This window comes from Glandiceps talaboti, chromosome 5, assembly GCF_964340395.1.
Source record: "Glandiceps talaboti chromosome 5, keGlaTala1.1, whole genome shotgun sequence".
Classification (NCBI taxonomy): Eukaryota; Metazoa; Hemichordata; class Enteropneusta; family Spengelidae; genus Glandiceps; species Glandiceps talaboti.
The window spans coordinates 10663370-10682632 of NC_135553.1; the positions used below are offsets into that span (position 1 = coordinate 10663370).

The following is a 19263-nucleotide window of genomic DNA, read 5'->3' on the forward strand; positions in this document are numbered from 1 at the left end:
TATTGAGACTGTGAAAAACACTTTCAAGAAATTTTGAGAGTGATATGAATATAAATATTAATAAGACAGAAGAAATTTATAACATGATGATCAATTTGCTTTCTGTAGAGATTGACCTATGTCTAACCAACCCATGCATAAATGGTGGTACTTGTCAAAATTTCCGAACTTCCTATACCTGCACCTGTGCACCGGGTTTTACTGGAAGTAGCTGTGGTGTCGTGGTTGATATGTGTAGTGGCGCCCCCTGCCTTAATGGTGGAATCTGTACTAACTATGGTACCTACTACTCGTGTACTTGTCAGGCTGGATGGATAGGCGATGACTGTGAAGACGGTAAGCATACACACTGGCTAATATAATCATACATTTTTGAACAAGTAAGAAAACTAAATATTACTTTAGTTTGAAGTTTGAAACTTAGTCTGTGGTTATTGACAAAATCATAAGATATAACTTTTCGTAAAACTGTGTATTTCAAATGTTTGTATTGTACCTTTTTTCAGCTATTGACCATTGTGTTCAGAATCCATGTCTCAATGGTGGTAGATGCACAAACTACCAGACTCATTATACCTGTGAATGCATTGACGGATGGATTGGCAGTACTTGTAGTGTTGGTGAGTAAACACATATTAAGATCACTGTCACCTTTGAAAGTGCCTGATTTCTTTTTTTTGAGTTAGTGGCTTATAACCAGGCGTCATGTTTTTTTCAAAGTGAAATTGAGGGACATTTTAAATAATTATTCACACAAGAGATTTGTTGGTTATTATATTATTAATTCATAGATGTTGTGTACATTTATTAAGTTTATAAATGAAAATGTTATGATGCGATCATGATTATTAGGTTTACAAATTCATCCAATAAGATGTATGTATGTATGTATGTATGTATGTATGTATGTATATGTAATAATGGTTTATTGCTTCTTAAGGCCTCCGGCCCATATCGCAAAAAAATAATTTTTATTAATTCCACAGTTTGCAATACGTGAACAAATCTTTTTCTCTTTTACAGAATTGAACCCATGTAACAGCTATCCATGTCAAAATGGGGGCAACTGTGTTAACTATCGCAACTTCTACACCTGTAACTGTTCTCATGCATGGACTGGCCCTACCTGTGATATTGGTAAGTGACGTAACTAATATGTAAATATATGAAAAAGATCCTTTCAAATGATAATATTTTCAGGGTTAACATACACTTTAGGATTTGACTTAAGGTGATATCCATATCAGATCTTGATGTTTCCTGTCTTGTTCTTCCACAGCTGTTGATGCTTGTGCCGGTAGCCCCTGTAGAAACGGTGGAACATGTATAAATTACTACTCACACTATGAATGTCAGTGTACTCCCGGGTGGGCTGGCGGTAACTGTGATAACGGTAAGTGTCACTCTATATGGTCTGAAACTTGCCACAAGAAGCCATGTTTTTCAATTCAATACAGTTTTTAGTATGCCAATAAGACAATGCGCTCATCAATATTTCTGTGATTTCAGAAATGAATCCGTGTCGTAGTGATCCATGCAATAATGGTGGTACTTGTAACAACTATCAGACATCTTACTCCTGTAATTGCCAGAGAGGCTGGGGTGGACCGACATGCTCTCTTCGTAAGTATGCATTCAATCAAGAAAACACAGATATTAGTTTAGTAAGACACTATAGATGTACAGATGTGTGTGTGTGTGTGTGTGTGTGTGTGTGTGTGTGTGTGTGTGTGTCTATCTATGTTGTTTTAAATGTTCCTTGCTTATATATATAACAATCGCTTCATTTATCTGTTTATTGGAAATATGACGATGTTTTGTTCTTCCATGGCAGCCATTGATGCTTGTGTTGGCAGTCCATGCCGTAATGGCGCCACCTGTGTTAACAACTATGAGTATTACACGTGTACGTGTCCACAGGGATATACTGGCAGCAACTGTGAAACAGGTAAGATTAATAACAATTATTGAACACTTATTCCATGAATTTGATCGTTGTTATTTTTTGGGAGTAAGAATTTGGTTGTATTGCCAACGTCATTTCCGGTCACGTTGTCTAAAAAACGTTAATAACTCTTCAACAAATGTCACGATATTTTTCTTACAGAAATTAACCTGTGTGTAAGTAATCCCTGTATGAATGGAGGTGCCTGTCTCAATTTTAGAATTGTTTACCTGTGTACATGCACAGCAGGCTACACTGGTGCTAACTGTGGTCAAGGTATGTACTCAATTTCCTTCTTCGCCATCAGTTTACAGTAAATATAAACAGCAACATTTATTTGTAAATAAACCAGATTGAACTTCAGTAATTCTTCCTTCATTTCAAAAGTAAAATGCAAAGTTAGCAAAATTTTGTCATTTAAATGCTCCTGTAGTGTCATTCTCGCAGATCTCAGTCGACGCATTTATTTTGAAAGAGTGTCAAACCAAAAACACCTTTTCAGATTATATATAATTCTCTTTTAACTATCTTTAACTATCTATCTTCCAGTGATCAACTTATGTCAGTCAAGACCATGTCTTAATGGTGGAATATGTACCAATAACAATGGTGTGTCCTATACATGTAGCTGTGCACAGGGATGGACAGGGACTAACTGTGGAATAGGTAAGTGTGATGACGGCCACAGTCATATCCATTATCCTCTGCAGTGGCCAAATAGAACAAGATTATCCTATTTAAATGACATTGTTTAAAGTCACACGAATAAAACCGTCAGAGAATGTTATATATAAATGAGTGGTATTTTGGCTGATTTAAATTTTTTTTTTAATATTCAAAAAAATGATCTTTTGTGTCATGATGGTCGGTATGCGTTGTGTGCACATTTTGCGATTAGGAATATGCATGGTACATAGAATTAATTTTAAGTCTGTTTTCACAGCTTGAAGTATATACATTTGTTTTCATATAAGCAGCACAATTTGATAATTTGTTTCCCTTCCGTTTGTTGAATCTACAGAACTGGATGCATGTGCTACAAGTCCTTGTCTAAATGGTGGTAACTGTGTTAACCAATACACGTCATACACATGTCAGTGTCTACCAGGTTACATGGGAAATAACTGTCAAACAAGTAAGTATAGTGTATTACTCATTAACATGCCCTACACAGTGACTAGATGATAAGAAGCGGATATCTTAAATGCGAATTGCAAGTCTTCGTTACAAAAACATTGAGTCATGTATGTAACATTGATTTGTTTGTTACTTATCAATTTCTTCACTTCCTCCAGGGATTGACATGTGTGCTGACAACCCATGTTTGAATGGAGCAACCTGCATCAACTTCGGAACCCATTTTAAATGTGAATGTACAGAACAATATGTTGGATCTAATTGTGAAATTGGTGAGTCCGTATGATCGATATATGGTTTGCAAGTACAAAAAAGTAAATATCATGAAGGTTGCCCATCACCATAAGACATGATGAATAAATAAGTACACAAGAGAGAGAGAGAGAGAGAGAGAGAGAGAGAGAGAGAGAGAGAGAGAGAGAGAGAGAGAGAGAGAGAGAGAGAGAGAGAGAGAGAGAGAGAGAGAGAGAGAGAGAGAGAGAGAGAGAGAGAGAGAGAGAGAGAGAGAGATGCGCTCATACTATTACGTCTGTGCTCAACTTTTGTTTGTTGAAAGAGTTCAATGTCCTTCCTTTCCAGAACTTGACGCGTGTGGTAGCAACCCATGTTTCCATGGATCACAGTGTGTTAACCATTACACATATTACGAATGCAACTGTCTTCCTGGTTGGAGTGGTACACTTTGTGACATAGGTAAGCTATCAGTGGGCTTTTTAGCTAGAAAGTAATAGAAATTATAAACATAGCATATTACCATGTCTTTCCATTCGATCTATTGCATGATTTGTTAGGAACAAGTTTTCACACAGGTGAATATAATACTTGTATATTCTAATACATTCTAATACACACATTCTGCCAAAGTTTAAGCTAGGTTCTGTACAATATAGGGTCAAGTCTTTCGACAAACTTTGCTTCATTTCAATTTGCATGCCACTTTGAAGGAAGAAGCATGCTTTATCACAGGGCATGAGTTATTCTACATCATTAGCAAACTTTATTGCATCATTGTCAAACTCCATTCTCTATCTTTCTATAACAGCAATTGATCTCTGTCTAATGAATCCTTGTCTAAATAACGGCGTGTGCACCAACTACCAAACATCCTACCTATGCACGTGTACAAACGGCTGGACGGGTAGTAATTGTGAAGTATCTGTCGATCTGTGCACATCTAAACCATGTCAAAATGGCGGTACTTGCACCAACCAACAGACTTCCTACACCTGTAGTTGTCCAGAGGGATGGACAGGATATAACTGTGAAATCGGTAAGCATTTTGAATTTCCTTTGATCTTTTCCACACTGCAGGTGTGCTGACGATGCATCTGTTTTCTACTTGAATTTGAAACAAATTGATTTAGAAAAAAACATGAATCTGTTATCTCATTCAACATTTGATATCTCGATAGCCATTATTTCAGTACATTCATCATCTGTTATTACATCGATATCTCATTCCATTTCTATATAAAACGTTTCATCCTCAAGAAAGTGATATAAATAATGTGATAAGATTTGCTCTAGTTGAGTTTCTAAAAAGCGAAGTTTTGAAATTATAATGATTATTTTTTTGTATTACAGCAATCAATAAATGCTTACCAAACCCGTGTCTTAATGAAGGCATCTGCAGTAATTTCCAGACCTACTATACCTGTAGTTGTCCACGTGGATGGATTGGCAACAACTGTGAAACAGGTAGGCTAACATTGCGTGGTAGTGATTATCATACACAGTAACTCGATAACAATTTAATAAAACGACTGGTGGCTCTAAATACTGATTTAGCAAGATGGACATGCAGATTTAACACTACTATTATAATAATCATAATAATAAAAATGATGATAATCAGGCGACTACTCTGAGTGTACAAGGTGTATCTATGGACGGAATGGTGCTATCCTCCATAGCTATTTTGTACGAGCTCGAGAATTCAACCTAATGTTGCTTTTCTATTTTTCCTTGTAGCCGTTAATCTATGTCAACCGAACCCATGCTTGAACAGTGGTGTATGTCAAACTTTACAGACCACTTACTCGTGTACTTGTAGTACTAGATGGACTGGAACTAACTGTGAAATTGGTAAGTTAAAGTTAAAAACTATAGAATTCTGATTTTACTATGTTTTCCTCTCGTTTTTTTGCTGTTGTCGGTATTTACGTGATTACTAAAGTATTAATACTTTTCTTTACAGCTGTTGATGCGTGTCAAAGTTCACCATGTCGAAATGGTGCAACCTGCAACAACCTTATTACCCACTTTACATGCACATGCGCACAAGGTTGGATCGGCGAGACCTGCAGCGACCGTAAGTAACGTTTTCACATATGTTGAAATTAGTCCAAAAGACAACAACAACAACAACAACAACAACAACAACAACAACATCAACAACAACAACAACAACAACAACAACAACAACAACAACAACAAACAAAGAAAAACACGCCGTTGATTACGATGTACGAATATTAAAGAATCTAATTGAAGGAATGAATTAAATTGCCTCATTACATTTTAATGAGAAATTCAGGAACGTAAATGAAAGATTTTACTTATTATCTTTGTGTCACTTTTAGCGTTCAACTACTGTACAATCAACAATCCATGTCGCAATGCTGCTACCTGTCTTAACGTGGGTACATCCTACCAATGTCAATGTCTTCCACAATGGAGTGGCCAAAATTGTGAAATTGGTAAGTGTGTGAGGATTACTTCAATGGTGAAATATTATTGTCACGTGGAATATGAAATAGTGATAGATAGAGATAAACTAGGGGGACACAGTAATAACTAGATTGACATAATAGAGACAATAATTGACGAAATTACTTACACCTGAAACCAATTCAAATGATATATTTACACAATATTGGCCAAAAATGCTACATATTACAAAAAGTATGGGAAAAACAGAACTTTCCTCAGTGCTACAGTTTTGTGAGCGAAATAGCAAATTAATTAATTGTTCAGTAATTAGTATTTTAAATACTAGTTCAGGTATTTAAATAGTCTGTACATTTGATCCTGACAAAAGGTAGCGTTTGTAGCACTTGGTGAACAAGGTTGTCAATTAATCAAAAAGTTCAGCAACCCCCCCCCCCCCCCCCATTTTAAATTTAATTTGAATTTGATATGGAAACAAATCAGATCTTCAGACTGTAACACGTTGGAAATATTCACATGGATCTATTTATGGTCCATAAGTTATGCATTCCCTCCTTTTAATATATCGTTCTTAACGAATCGAATTCTTCTAGCTGTTGATGTGTGTACAAGCACTCCATGCCAACATGGTGGTACATGTTCCAACTTTTACACTCACTATTCTTGTGAATGTGCTCCGGGATGGACTGGTGACAATTGCGAAATTGGTAAGTAGTCATATTTCGTTGGGCAAATATCTTTGTAGCAGTTTGCGCCACCTATAGACACAATTTTATGAAGAAAAGAACAATATACTTAAACCCTAAACCTCTCTGTTAGATATATAGAAAGAGCAGTGCCGTCTTTTTTAGTATTTCCATGGGGTTGTGATTTTTTTCGTAGTAATCAATAAAAGAATATGAACAACTAAATCAGTTGATTAAAAGTTTTATTAATATGTATTTATTAATTTATTTTTGATTCCAGCTAAAGATCATTGTCTGTCTCACCCATGTCAGAATGGTGCGATCTGTACAAACTACCAAACTTACTTCCAGTGTACATGTGTAACTGGTTGGACTGGAACATATTGTGAAATTGGTAAGTAGTTATATACTAAAGTAAAGAGAAAACAGTAATGACTAAACATCCATAAATATTTAAAAAGTATATAAAAGAACTTTTCAGTACAAGAATTTTTATTTAAAACTAGATTATTGTAACACTGTAATATTGAGTAGATTTACGATGTAAATAGACATGGCAAGACGGTTACATGTCATTTTGTTCTCGAATTACTTTCATGGTTTACGAACTTTATTTGTTGTTTTTCTTTACAGCTGACGATCTATGTGACCCCAATCCATGTTTCAACTCTGGTCAGTGTTCCAACTATGGTACTTACTATACTTGTAGATGTCAACTTGGTTATACAGGCTCTCACTGTGAAATAGGTAAGATGAAAAGATAACGAAAGTTCTTATACTTGTACTTGGAGTGGTCAAATATTTCGTTTTTTTCTAGTATATTAAATAAAGCGGCATTGGAGTAAAGGATCAAGTAAACTAACAAAGTTCCTTTTCACATATGAGACGCAGCGTATATTGTTGATGAAAATAGGTTATCGTCTCTTAGTCTCGTTCCAATTCTTGAAACTGTGTCTCTCGACTTCTCCTTGACAAAATAACAGACGTTTGTCCTCCAAAAAACCTAATACGATCCAACACGGATCCGTACCTATAGATATCAATACTTACTTATTCATTGGTGAAGTACTTCTTTTCAAGGTGGAAGGCACCCGGGGAAGACAACTTTCTAATTCTCCAATTTTACTTGTTTTCAGTTTTAAACCCGTGTTTAAGTAACCCCTGTAGTAATGGCGGTATATGTGTAGTTGGTGAGGAGAATACACATTATACATGTAACTGTGTGGGAGGATTCACAGGTGTACACTGTGAGACCAATATCGATGAATGTGCTAGTAACCCGTGTCAGAATGGTGGTATCTGTAACGATCAGGTGGGACGGTACAGCTGTTCATGTCTGTCTGGATTCGCCGGTACTCACTGTGAAATAGGTATGTATTGTGATAACATCTCAAGTGTATCAAGTGCGATGACAATGCGCACGAATGTTTAACTAGGTTTCGTGGTTCTCTCTTTCTAAATTACTATGTGATGGAAACACGTGTTTCATTGGTGATTTTTTCACTGTGCTCGATGCTTATATTCAAATCTATTGAAGATCCCTGAACGGAGCCTACTGTAGACTGAAAGACTCGCCGTTATGGGCGCTCTTCTCATCCCGTTCCACAAAGGGAGGGATGATCAGGATGCTCCCGGTGATGTATTTGAGTCTAAGCTTACTTCTGATAGTGACAAAATCAATGTAAATTTTGTAACGCCTCAAAATAATTGGAGATATTAAAATACAAGCTTTCAATATGGATCCTCAGGTTTTCTTCCCGGATGTAAAGTCATGACAGTGTATCGCTATATTGTAAAAGCTCATGTACTTGAAATTTTGTTTCCCATTTGTAGGTATCAATCGCTGTAATCCCAATCCATGTCAAAATAGTGGTATATGTACGAACCTCTACTCTGGCTACACTTGTGATTGTCGGTTGGGTTGGACTGGAACAAACTGTGAAGCAGGTAGGGGTCGATAGATGGCATTGTCAAGCGAAACCTTTCGATTGAAATTCACATATAAATGTGTTGATTAGGTTGGTTGATTGGGCCAATGTCCAATCATTTTATTGTTCATTTATCAATTAATCTACAATAATATAGTTTGTTTGTCATAATTTCATTAAATTTAGTTTGGATATGTGTTAGATTTAGTGCATTTAATCTGTTATGCTATAACTGTCTGAATTTATTTATAATTTGTTATTAATAGAATGCATATTCATCCGTTTCTTATTTCTATGTATTTTTACATGACTATGCGAAAATTGATTATGACAATGCATTTATCATTTACAGTTGTAAACCTTTGTCAAAGTAGTCCCTGTATGAATGGTGGGGAGTGTAATCATCAATTTGGCCAGTCCTATTATATGTGTGTATGTAAAGCTGGGTATACCGGTACACGATGTGAACTAGGTAAGTGATTACTATAATCACGGTGAATCAACTTTTTAAAGGGAAAATATTTGAAAAAAGTGTGATTACTCAAAACGTAATAGATACATCTAAAAATACGAACAATGAAAAGCCTGAAACTGACGATATTACAGTATAGAAGAATGCCAAACTATATACATTGCAGGAAACATTGTTTTGTATTTAGAATGTAAAAAGCAGTTTCTTTCAATAACATGATATTTATAGTCATGCCAAACTTCAATTTCATGCCGCCAAAGGAAAAAAGAGGAGTAGGGAGGAATACTTTTGATAGGGTTTCAAATTTGAAAGAAAACATTTATGGAAATAAAGCTGTGATATTGTTGGTATACAAGCTGTTACATACTTTAACATATTTATATTGTTAATTATTAACAGGTATAGACGAGTGTTCTCGTCATCCATGTCTAAATGGTGGTACATGTACGGATGGAATAAATGGATTCACTTGCTACTGCAGACCAGGTTGGACTGGCTCACACTGTGAAGTTGGTAAGTATTTATCTTCAGCATTACACTATCATAATATGATATTTTTCCTTTTCTTGTTACATTGTTAGGTTTTCAATTTTGATCTATGTTTTTAGTTTCTTTGTTGTTTGCCATGACTTGTTTTCTACGTTCTTTACTTTCCTCCACCGTTCGTGCTTGTTGTTGATGACGCAATAACCTTAACTCCGTGTCATCATTTTCACAGACATCAACGAATGTGTGAGTAGTCCCTGTGTGAACGGTGCTACCTGTATTAATGGTGCAAACAGCTACAGTTGCAGTTGTCTACCTGGGTTTAATGGTCCTCTCTGTCAATATGGTAAGTTGTCTAAACATTTTATTTTTACAAATATCAAATCCTTGCCCTCAAGGCACTTACTTTTCTAAGTATTTCCCGTCATATATTTCAAAGTCTAAGCCATCAATTAATATGAAGACATTTTTCACCGGCCTGACTTAGGCAAAGGTTTGAAAAGTGTATTCGTTTTGCTGAACTAAATGTATTACTTTGAAACCATTACTTATTGTAAGCATTGTAATTTTACAAACTTCCGAAGCAACTGTTCTACTGTACACTTAGATCTTTGCAACTGTTATTTGACTCGAACTAAGTAGGTGAAATTCCTAACAGATATTCTCGGCTATTTATCGTTACAGAAGTGAATGAATGTGAAAGTAATCCATGTCATAATGGTGGTACTTGTATTGATATGCCTGGTTCCTACAGATGCCAGTGCCCCGGCGACTACCAAGGACGTGTGTGTGAACTAGGTAAGACCTTAGTTATTATGTTGGTAAGTGTGTGTGTGAACTGGGGGGTGTTTATAATGGTCTTATACGTGTGTGTGAGCTAGGTAAGTTGTGTTGTTGGTTAGTGTGTGAGCTAGGTAAGTTGTGTTGTTGGTAGGGCATACATATACACAGTACAGTGAGTACAGCATGAATGTAATAGAGAGGGCACATTTATTTTGATGATCACAGGGATACTTTGATATGTCGGCTGTTCACATGAAATGAAAACACGCACGCACGCGCGCGCGCACACACACACACACACACACACACACACACACACACACACACACACACAATATGGTAACTTTCTTGATTGACCCCAAGTAATAGCAGTTTGTTCAAATGAATATATACGACTGATTCCGTACAACTATATTCATTTAGCAAATAATATATCGCCTCAATATTCAAGGTAACCTCATGTATAAAATTGTTCTTTTCTACCACAGAAATTGGTTGTATTGCTGAGATCGACATGCCAGACGATGGAGTATTGGAGCTCCATTCACCAAACTATCCTGCTAACTATCCAGACAACAAATACTGTAGATGGATCGTACGCTGCGATCCAGGAAAACGTATCCAGGTGGATTTCCAGGATTTTTACACTGAATGGAAATACGATTGGGTTGATGTGGGACTGTGGCATGACGTGCTGGATCTTGGATCACGACGTATTCATTGGTCCGGACGTGAACAACCGCCCTCTATCATCACTGACGGTCACGAATGTTGGATTCAATTTACAAGTGATCATGAAAAGACCGAGTCTGGTTTTTCTGTACGACTTTACGAGACTAGTCTAGTTGACGGTTAGTATACCTTAATTTTGTTGTAAATAAGTAGCTGCTTATTTCGGTAGATATCTCGAGGTAATAAACTATGTAACAGCACGTCAACTCTCTGTATAAATTCCATAGATACAAGGTAAAAAAGAACCTTACAATGTATATTGTCATGTAGTAAGAACTCTAATTAGCCCCATTGATATAGCGACCCTGTCTCCAAAAATTGTGTACGTCCCCGTTTTCTTTCTCTGTCCTCTTTCGAGTTCCCTGGATTTTATAGAAACTTTAAGTGGCCATATGGATGGAAAAATGTATTTAGTTTGGATTTTTACTTGAAAGATAACGTGTGTTTAATTCTATTTACCTACAGACGTCAATGAATGTGTCAGCATGCCATGTCAGAACGGTGGTAGCTGTATCAATGCCGTCTCCAAGTATGCTTGTGTATGTACGGATGGATGGCAAGGCGTGAACTGTGAAACTCAAGTCAGTAAGTATACATTGTACCTGTCTGCGTAATAGGGACAAAACTCTGATTTTTTTTCTACTGATGTGTATTCACCACGGAAAATTTCAACGTTCAAGCAAGGCTATCATATTATAGTCTGTAGAGTGATCGGATTGGAATTTGGACGTTACGAAAAATACGATATGTCCCCAACTATTCCAAAATGTTTACCATATTAAAGGAACTTTAGTCCTATCGAGGGTATTATGCTAAAATCATCCGATCGGAACAAGAAATGACAAAATATAGAATACTCGAGTCCGTAAAATTATAATAACCGATGTTTCGTACAACTTTCTTTAGATATTAATGACTGTTCTAGCAGTCCTTGTCCTGACACGGCGACTTGTTTAGACACCCTGGATCACTTTATCTGTATATGCCCACCTGGTCTGAATCACAATCTTTGCTCCCAAGGTAAGTAGTGAAAATAAAACTTGGAATTTAGTTTTTATCTACATAGAAAAACACGTATGTAACAAAAATAATCACCAAGAACTGTATCCTTTAGCTAGGCTAAAGTGAATCAATGCATACATAACACAATTGTTGAATTTGGGCCTAAAAATAACACCAACAGTTTTTTACATGCACTAGTCGATTTGTTTTCTTGTGTAATAACAAACCATCTATCTGGTCGTCTTCAGGTTATGACGTGTGTACCAGCAGTCCGTGCCAAAATGGCGCCACCTGTGTCAAATACAACAACCAATACTCTTGTACCTGTCCTCCTGGATATGACGGTCGGCTATGTGAAGCAGGTCAGTTTGTTGTTTTTACTAGAATTGTGTTGTTGTTATTATTGAAACGATGACAGATGGAGACGCAATCTAGTAATCATCGTAGTCATATTATGTCATTTGCTTTCTCAGCTGACGAATATTAAGAATATGGTCTGTCTGTTCATAACTAGTAAAGTTTACTTTGTCTCACAAACTTAAACCGTCCTGTACATTGCTTTAATAATCAGATATAAGACCTCTCGGTAATTGGTTATAGGCCTTGCATGGTTTCAATTTTTAGAAATTAAACTTTCAAAAATCCTCTGGCATTTATATATATTGAAAACTCTTCTCTCGACAGAAATTGATGAATGTTCTCCCAACCCATGTTACAATGGCGGAACTTGTATAGATGGTAGGAACTCTTATACATGTTTCTGTCGTCAAGGATACGAAGGCACGAGGTGTGAAGTTGGTAAGTGAAAATCTAAAACATTCGTCTAGTTTGGCGTATACTGACATAAACAATGCTGATATTTTCAATGTTTGTCTACTAATGGGGCGTAGTACATTGCCATTCTCAAATTAAAAACTCAGACCACGAATCATGGATGGCCTGAATTATGTATCGTGAATGTTGAAATGTTAATAATAAATCCACTTAACATATGTAAATGTAAGATTTAAGCATTCATAGAATCTGTATTACTCGTATATTTCAGCGAACCGTTCCCCAGATTACGTACTTTTGTCCCATGATTAAATCTAGGTTCTCATATTTAGTGCTATATTTTCAGTGGGGTGGGGGTGGGGGTGGCGGTTAGCGAGGATCATTCTTTTGTATTTCAGCGAAATTTTGCTATAGCTCTGCAAATAACTTTTTCATACATTCACATTGGATCCTAAACCGACACGTGCAATCATCACGAATATGATATTTGTTCACTTACAGAATTGACTGGGTGTAGGGCTTTACCTTGTCGTCATGACGGAACTTGCTTAGATCTTGCCAATGGTGGAATGCAATGCAATTGTGCAGACGGATTTACTGGACAAATTTGTGAAAATGGTAAGAAAGAGTGATTATTGATAACTCGATCGAAATCAAAGCTCATCAGAGTACTCTGAGGTTCGTCCTCTCTTTAAGCAATCGTAATTAAGGCTAAAACACTGTCTTGTGGAAACTGACGTGTGTATTTCACCTTTTTCAAAAAGTGGCAGGTAATATTTTAGACTGACAGATCAGCCATTGTGGGCGTGGTCTAATCAAATAAGGGCAGGCTGATCAGCCCAGACCGATGACGTCACTACAGTCTAGTAACATCTCTCCAGCTTTCGTATTTACGACCAATTTACATGCGGCCAATCTAATTAATTCGGTGCAAATCATGTGATTACTCGCCACTCGTCCAGTCGCTCATTGACTTTACATATACATGTACTTCATCTTGATGGGTAAAATTATATGTAACGTTAGATTTGTTTTTGTTTGTAGAATGTCTATGTTTTCTGTAAAGATAATAGTATATTTATATTGTTTGTGATTATATTTCCAGAAATTAACGAGTGTGCAAGCAACCCGTGTCAGCATGACAGTTTCTGTATCGATGATATCAACAAGTTTTCCTGTATTTGTCAGGATGGATGGAAAGGAGACCGCTGTGAAACACGTGAGTGACGTCATTAATCTGACATTTTCCCTGCTATCGTGCCAATCACGCAGTGACAGAACATTCCAAATAAACAGAAAACAGTTTTTTTCTAAAGAAAGATAGTCCTTCTATCCGTCAAAGTTGACGGTTAGCCCATAAACATTACAGAACAAATTCTGATGTATTTTGAATTTTTATTTTCTTAGCAAATATGATAAATTTTATATCATAATTATAAAGTTTTGGTTATCGCTTGTGAAATATGTGAAAATACTGCAAAACAATAATTGTTATCCATGGTTTTTGAAATGTTGCATTTTTATCAGCAAAATATCAAAAAAAGTGTAAGAAAATGAAACCACCAATAACAATAAGTACATTATAGTTTCAAAATATAACAGTTTCAAAACGATACTCAAACACACACACAAGAGTAGACGGTCTGATACGTCGTGACGTTCCGCCCTCAGCGGCCTCCTCTCACCGAGGGAGGGGTTGGCCGATGTGTGAGGGCGCCCAGTCATGGTGTGCCTTACAGACTAACACAAGAAGTGACAGTGATTGAAATGGTTACCTTTGCTTTAAAATATACAAACTAGGTGTTTATAATCTAGAATATTAATTTTTATTTTTTTTTTCACAGTTGATATTTGTCAAAGCAATCCATGTATGAACGGTGGTAAATGTATCGACGACGGATTTGGTAAATACACTTGTCAATGTCCAACCGGCTTGTCAGGCACAAACTGTGAATTAGGTAAGACAGTGATGACGTATTGTTCAAGAATGCTACAAGCAATGATGTTCCGCTTGCAGTTGTAGTTGTTAAGTTTACCCTGTCAATCCGTCACAGCGGACAATGCAAAGAACTTCACAGGTCCATAATTTACAAAGTAAAAACCGTACATTACAATTGGTGGACTATTTCTTTCCTCTATGCTTATTATAACAATGTGGACTTTAAAACCAATTTCTATTCGTTATTTATTTCTATTTAAAAAAAAAAATTATGTGTCTTTGCTAAACATATGGTCTCATCGTTTTCAATTTGTAGGTATTGTTAGTCACTGTGTTGGCGGCAACCAGTGTTTCAATGGAGCTACGTGTATGACGCTACCTGACAGTACATCTATATGTAAATGCACACCGGCTTATAGTGGACAGTATTGCGAATTATGTAAGTATAATATTCGGGTTTATTTATGTAGACAAGTTATTATAAAACAGTAAAACCTATCAGTTTGTACACAACTTAAAGGATAAAAATTATTTCAGATTCTCATTTTTGGCCAAACAAATCACAACTTCCCGGCACCCCGATGAATAAATAATTCGTCACTGTTGCATGGTTCGCTTACTCTACTCTCACTTGTTTTTTACTTGACTAGATGTCGGTATGTGCGTTAACCACCAGTGTAGGAATGGCGGTCTCTGTTCATCCGTTGATTATGAAAGTCGATACACCTGTACTTGCCCGCCTGGTTGGACAGGCGACTTTTGTGAGAAAGGTAAGGCAATAACGCCCTCAGCGTTGCATATTGGCTTATTTGGGCGAACGTGAAGGTGCTTGCAAACTTGTTTGTGTGCTACTTTTCCAAAGTAATTCGTGTACCAACACTTCATACCTGAATAAATATATGCAACACATGGAGATCACTTCAGCATTTATTTTAATTGAAGTTAAGTTAATGATGTTAAACTTTTGAGACAATGAAAGTTGCTACGAAATGTTTTATAGAACGCAAAGTTTTATACAAAGAGATCTTTTCAGGATTAATAGGCGGATGCGCCACTTTAATTACTTAGACATTATCCCAACCACTGTAAAGTTGATAACTACTTCACCATCGTATCTCTCTCTTTCTCTCCCTCTCTCTCTCCCTCCCTCTCTCCCTCCCCCCTCTCTCTCTCTCTCTCTCTCTCTCTCTCTCTCTCTCTCTCTCTCTCTCTCTCTCTCTCTCTCTCTCTCTCTCTCTCTCTCTCTCTCTCTCTCTCTGTAGTCCTTTTTGTGTGTGCAAATTTACTTCGATAACCATGTTTGTATGCATGCACACATGAAGTATCAATATACCATAACATTTACCATTATATGTACATGCCACTTTAAACTTTAACGGTGCCGTCATCTCTATCTTTGTTTTGACAGACTTTGATGAATGTTACAGTAATCCCTGTATGAATGGCGGTACTTGTGTCAATAAGTTCACCGAATTCGTGTGTTTCTGTAGACAAGGTTGGGAAGGAGACGTCTGTGATATCGGTAGGTATCTTTTCTGTGTTGTTTCTGTCTTCCCTTTCACGGGTACACACAACTAAAACATTCTCTTCATTTTAATGTCATTCATTTATACTGTCAATAAAAGACAACTCAAACTTACATTTCCATTTGAAATCACAGTGTGTCTCAATAAATTATCTAAACCAAAATATTTGTTGGTGTGGTGGTTCCTTAAATCACGTAAACATGCGAGATTAATTTACTACAACAAAAGGTAGTACCGTGGTAATAGGGGTTCAAGTTATCTTTACTACAAATTTATTTTGTATGAAATAACAAACACGATGGTATACTCTCGATTTTAGAAAACTCAGAGCGCGAAACATGATTACAAACGGGTTTACACAAAGTGCTTACAACCTTGTGAGATAGCATGCCTTTACATGTATGGTTCACACCAACACATCACATTGTCACTTCGTTTCTGAATATGAGGGTGAGAATGTAGCGTGGCCATCAAGACAATCGCCAGTGTCTAGTAGATCACAATGTGTGATAAATCTCAGACCACCATAGAAAAAATTCGATGCTGGTCTAGGAATAAATGTAACGAGTTCTGGCTTGTATCATTTCATTATTGTTTCGTTAAAGCAAAGAATTAAAATGTACCAGGGATTGCGTTACCGAGTTTCAGGGACTTGGAGTGGGACTTTTGAGTTGAAAGTTACTAGTTTTCAAGGTCAGATTGTCAACCACAGTCTGCGCCCGGAGCCACAAGATGTGAAATAAACTCAATTATTGCTGTTTCAATGACATTGACGGCTAAGGTGGCTCCAAATATTCACAACGCCAGCATATTCCACCGACGCGAGAAATATTACAGTGATGGTGACGTCACAAATAATTGTTTAATTGGTTCACGATTATGTTTTTTTCCACGCAGCGATTGGTGTGGAAACGACCGGTGGACTTGAATGGTTTTGGATTCTGTTTGCCGTTTTACTTGGCTGCATGATGATTATACTATTTTCTGTGCTAACTTATTGTGTATGTATGGAGAAGCGAAAGAAGAAAAAATCCGAGAGTTCAGCATAAAAAACAAAATGGCTGCCTGACATAAATACAAAATGGCTGCCAAAAGTTGAATTATGGCTGCCAAAAATATTCATATTCCTGCCAATTTTGTTTGGAAAAATGTAAACTACGAGTACAGAATTGTATATTTACATTTGATTTTAATAAGAGAATATATTTTCTTAAAATGAAAACAAAAGTGTCGAAATACGAAAACTGACTATCAAAATTCGTTGAACTGCTGTTGCAATATTTGTCAGAATGATTGTTCAGTATTCTGTCAGTTAAGGAATAAACTTAAAGGAACATTATTTTTTAGCATCCTGTAAGTATTATTTAGAAGATTTTTATGCCACTACGATACACATACAACTACTATTTCTCACAATTTTCGAGGTAATTGTATTTTTACGTATAAGAGTAATCCACATTAATGATAATAATCAAACAGGCCAGAATGTACATACTTTCGTTACTTTTAAAATTTTTCTCTTAATTTTCAGTTAATTCTGACAGATCTAAGAATGTAAATTTAGCTTTAAAGAAACCATTATTAATGGTTCCACATATATAATTGTACTAAACTGTAGAATATTTTTGAAATCGAAATTCATGCTCTTAATTAATTAAAATAATGATATAACCATCACTGTTTTCAAGAACTAAACACATTGGTTCTCCTGCATGTTGGCATGTTCACAACGATTCGCTATGCTGTTTGTAAGTTTCATTGATGCGCTGTCGTTTGTCGTTTGAGGCTGTGTTTGGCCAAAACAATGTTATCACGTGACTGTGCAAATTTTACTACGCATATAATGCAATAATGTAACTCTAAAATATGACTGAAAACTTGAGTGACATAATTATGTATAATTCTAAAAATGTTTGATCTCCAGTATGAAATATCGATATATCGTTTGTCTTAGGAATCACTCTCTTCTCTTTTACACTTCTACAGCTTACACTTGAGCAAATCGAAATGAACATATACTTAAACATTCAATTTTCATGAACGTTTACTATTAGTTTTCAGTAAAGATGGCAGCTTAGTATTACTCAGTGGAATGTGTTCTGGCTGTTTAGTTTAACAAACCGTAAAACACTTTATTTTTTTTTCAGTTTAGCAATAGACAACAGTGAATGTAATCCTATAACCACTTTGTAAATGATAGTAATGGAGTTTTTAAGTTTTGTTTATCTCAGTGCCCGACATACCCTATTTCCCGCCATTTACACATACCGCATCCAAATGTGGAATACCAGCCACAAAGTGCTATCGTTTATGTATTAGTATGTTATTTTATTATAAATTTATATATTTTAAATATGGGGGCTGTGTTTATAATCAAGAGAGCGTACATGACAATCAAAATGATTTTAAAACGAAGGTTTTAGCCTAGTTGTTTGAGAGTGTAGGGAAATTATGTGAACAATGTAATACATAGGATAGCTTAGTGTGCTCCAGCGTTTTCTCTTCTCAGAACATTTACATTAGCTGTGAACTGTGGTTTTTTTTCCTCTTAAAAACAGCAAAAAATATACACTGCAATTGTTCAAGTACTGTAAAAATGTACTGCCTAAAGTAAATGTGAATTTTTGAACAATCGACCACTGGGGGCGCACTTAAAGATCATCGTTGAATCATTATATCACTGTGAAAATTTAAAAATGAATGTGATTGTTGTATTATTTATGCATTTATGAGAATAGTATCAATTTATTGTTTAAAATATAACTTTTCTGAATTTTTTTACTGTTTTGTTAAAATTTGGATTACGATAAAACTAAATTTTATATATTGTAATATTTATCTGCAATGTTCCTTTTTTTACATGTCTACTTTATATTTCATCGCTCGATATATTAAACCAGTATGAAATAAACCTAAAAATAAGTTCAAATGATATTATTATTTTCTTTCATAATAACTCAATTTCCATTCCAGCATCCACGCTTCCCTGCGTCCGATGAATTTATTAGAAACCAAGGCATCATCCTCTGTCCTTCATTGTCTCCGACAAAAACCGCCTCATAAAATACCAAAACTATCTACCAAATACTTTCACCTGACCAACCCTCCCATCAATCAGACATTCAAACAACACGAAAACGAAATATTTGGAATCGTTCTGTACTGAAAGTAATGTGATCTCTC

General features: G+C 36.0%; 1 protein-coding gene across 1 annotated transcript; it reads left to right on the forward strand.

The window, feature by feature from the left end:
- Positions 1-83: 83 nt before the first annotated feature.
- LOC144435339 (uncharacterized) lies at positions 84-18915 on the forward strand. Its single transcript, XM_078123935.1, has 37 exons — positions 84-336; positions 507-620; positions 1024-1137; positions 1280-1393; positions 1510-1623; positions 1835-1948; positions 2108-2221; positions 2495-2611; positions 2967-3080; positions 3241-3354; positions 3662-3775; positions 4125-4352; positions 4667-4780; positions 5054-5167; positions 5280-5393; positions 5665-5781; positions 6346-6459; positions 6719-6832; positions 7072-7185; positions 7575-7808; positions 8272-8385; positions 8719-8838; positions 9238-9351; positions 9557-9670; positions 10009-10122; positions 10596-10958; positions 11305-11424; positions 11746-11859; positions 12090-12203; positions 12526-12639; positions 13117-13233; positions 13721-13834; positions 14460-14573; positions 14871-14993; positions 15205-15324; positions 15963-16076; positions 16978-18915. Exons 1-37 carry the CDS (start codon positions 84-86, stop codon positions 17127-17129), a joined length of 4914 nt encoding a protein of 1637 aa, XP_077980061.1. The 3' UTR covers positions 17130-18915.
- The last annotated feature ends 348 nt before the right edge of the window (positions 18916-19263 follow it).

Excerpts from the sequence above, each read along its gene's own strand:
- LOC144435339 (XM_078123935.1), top strand. The coding sequence starts at position 84 with ATGATGATCAATTTGCTTTCTGTAGAGATTGACCTATGTCTAACCAAC. Across the intron at positions 8,839-9,237 it reads CGGTACACGATGTGAACTAG|GTATAGACGAGTGTTCTCGT; the intron begins GTAAGTGATTAC and ends AATTATTAACAG. Across the intron at positions 16,077-16,977 it reads AGGAGACGTCTGTGATATCG|CGATTGGTGTGGAAACGACC; the intron begins GTAGGTATCTTT and ends TTTTCCACGCAG.